Below are 3,050 nucleotides of genomic sequence, written 5' to 3'. Positions count from 1 at the left end.
AAAAATAAAATTAACAGAACATTAACAAACTTGTCTGAATTTACAGATGTGATGGGTGTGGTGTTATATGTGGAAGAAGAAGCAAGGAAAGTTGAAGCCAGAGATGGAAAGCGAGAAAGCTTCGTGCGAGAAATAGTCATTACTGATCAAAGGTTAAAATAAAAACAGCTAAATGTTTAGGCATACTCAAAATATTATTGGATACATGTTACAAATTGAAATCACTAACAATAACCATTTCATGTAACAGTTGTGATCAGCCGCTCACCATCTCACTGTGGAATGATCTAACTGCACCAAAATACTTTGACAAGTTAACTAATTGGGCAGAAGCATTCCAGGTTATAGGTTTCAGGGCTCTTAAACCACATACTCGCCGTAGTAAGACAAAAGCTACTGTACTTTAGTTCTTTGAATGATCTGTTGCTATGAGTAAATAAACACTATCTATTTTATTTAGGATTTTCAATGAATTCTGGTATGTCCACTCGAATAATCTATGAACCTGAAGGAGATCGTGCACGTGAGCTATCTGACTGGTAATCTCCAAAACTTAGCTAAGCAAAAACAACAACCTTTATAGTATGCTGATGGTCTCTATAATTAACAATGTGCAGGGCTAACCTCTTTCACCAGAAGGTATTAGATAGACAGGCTAGAATATTGGATGTTAAGTACCCAAGTGAAAACAAGAAAGTTGTTTCAATCGCTGAGCTGCGGCAGAAAAAGGTAAAAAATAGTTCATTACAGCCTCTCAGAAGTTCACAACTCAGTGGTACTTAAGTGTGCATGCTCTAACTGATATTCTGTAACTTATAATAAATTTGTAGCCAAGCAACACCATACAAGAAGAACTTCTATGGATAGAGGTAACTATTCAGAATGCAGAATTAGAAAAGGTGAATGCATATACAGGCTGTTCGAATTGCTGGAAACGCACCAACCTTCCACTGCAGAAGCGTTATTCTTGCACTTCTTGTTATAAAAAAGAATGCATCTGCACTGAGAGGTATAACAAATACTCTTTTTTAAAGCCAACCGTATCTGTTAATATTGTACCTAACAAAAATTACTTTGAATTTATGCCAGGACTACCTTTAAGTTTGAGGCTAGCGATGGCACAGGAACTATGGCATTCACCACATTCAACGATGACACTGAAAGACTGTTTAAGAGAAGTGCAGCTGAAATCTACGCCATAAAAGAAGCGGTAAATTACACTTACCATGTACCTAGCTTCTAATTTTCAAAACAGTTTATATATGCTTTGTAAAATTCCAAAGAATGCTCGAACGTTCAAACTTTATAAAATTATAATTAAAAGCAAGAAAATTGATAAGCTTAAAATTAACCAAATTCAATTTAACCAAACAAGAGCATAGTTAAACATAAGATAAATAAAGAATATAGATTTTTGAATAAGCAATCAGCCTTGACATGTCTAACGATCCAGTAAAGTTCAAAATGCCAAGCACACTTATCTTATACCATAGTAACATAGAACACAATCCCTTAATTAAGCATGAATTGTAGAATAACCCTGCTAATCAGTCTCACCTAAAGAGATATCAAAAAAAAAAGGAAGTAAAAATAGAGTAGAGAAGAAATATAGTCATCTAAGTAGATAATATTAGCATAATAAACAACCAAAGATATATATTATAACGGTTACAAGTTTGAAGTTAATACTAATGCTTGACATGATGATAAACACAATGCAGGATGATCACGATGCATTCAGGCCAATTCAAGACATGCTTAGCAACAAGCCGTTCTTCATTAAAGTAGGCCCCACATTGCATTTAGGCCAAAACAATGTCCTGGAATGGACTCTCAAGAGTATTGAGCTGAAGGAAGATCTTGAGACACAAGAAGTTCTGCAACCATTTGATAGCAGCTCCAACAAAGCAAAAGATGCCAATGAAAAAGCTAAACAACAGACAATGCAACTAGCAAATCCTGAACCAGTCATTCCAACCCCAAACATGAAGGATTCTTCAGAAAAGCATACACAAGAACGACATTTCACTGAAACGCTGGAGTCACCTCAGCAAGATATTGAATCACTTAAGCGCAAGAAATCTTTAGGGAAAAGCCCTGTGCAATTCCAAGGTGACGAAAATGAGTCCCAGCCACCGCTATCACAAGTCCGTGCAAAGAAGAAACTTTGCTTTGGCGGAATGACTCCAGAGAAGCACAACCCAGAGATATCACCAGAAAAGGATCAAGCTCAAGATGTACCTGTGCCTCTGGAAACTGAGAAAAAGCAAGCCAAGCCTGTAATTGTGAAGACTGAGAAACTGAAATAATCTTCCATCAAATCTGCCACGAACAATGATCGTCTCTAGACTACAAAAAAATATATAGTAGCCTAATGAAGTACTGCAGAACAGAAATTTAAGGTGCACTACCTACACATCCTCTAAATATTAAATCTTTTGCTAGACTATAAATATATGGGCAACTATAAGAACTTTGCTTTTGCTAAATACTAAGCACAGTAAATAGTTGCCCAGGTATTTTATATAAAACTCCAGCATCATGTAGTACTTAATCTACAGCTTAGGTTCATAATTTCATGTATATAGGAGTAGAATGCTGTAGCAGTTAATCTTTTGAGGGTTTCCCAGGAACAGTAACAGCAGTTGTTGTTCCAGGGAAACACCGTACCAGGATAATGATCTGATGTATTGCTAAATTAAAGCAGATGTTAAATTATATTTATAAATATATAGTAGATTATATATGTTGCTTATATTCAATTTATTATTACACTCTTTTTCAAAGAACTGCATAAAATTATAAGAAATAGTCATTAATACAAATAATTCACATTAACAATAAACTTCAACAATTTTGAAAGCAGCACCTCCATAAGGTATTATGATACTGCAGCACAAAAAAGAAGCATGCATGACACTTATTCAGAGAGGACAGCCATTGCAATTTATCATCCACCATTCGTTTAAAGCTGTAACCATTCGTTTAAAGCTGTACCCATGACACTCTGCTAGCTTCTTTATATGAATACAGATATTAGTGAAGGACAA

At 35.3% G+C, this 3,050-nt stretch overlaps 1 protein-coding gene across 1 annotated transcript; it reads left to right on the top strand.

Annotated features, from left to right (window-relative positions):
* The first annotated feature begins 305 nt into the window (after positions 1–305).
* On the top strand, positions 306–2,714 carry LOC145563108 (uncharacterized). The gene is made up of 5 exons (XM_081623519.1): positions 306–539; positions 618–729; positions 831–1,009; positions 1,090–1,210; positions 1,722–2,714. Exons 1-5 carry the CDS (start codon positions 469–471, stop codon positions 2,307–2,309), a joined length of 1,071 nt encoding a protein of 356 aa, XP_081479645.1. The 5' UTR covers positions 306–468; the 3' UTR covers positions 2,310–2,714.
* Positions 2,715–3,050: the final 336 nt, after the last annotated feature.

The sequence above is a fragment of the Chenopodium album genome, chromosome 10 (genome assembly GCF_948465745.1).
Source record: "Chenopodium album chromosome 10, dcCheAlbu1.1, whole genome shotgun sequence".
In the NCBI taxonomy this organism is placed as follows: domain Eukaryota; kingdom Viridiplantae; phylum Streptophyta; class Magnoliopsida; order Caryophyllales; family Amaranthaceae; genus Chenopodium; species Chenopodium album.
This window is presented reverse-complemented; position numbering and strand designations above follow the sequence as displayed.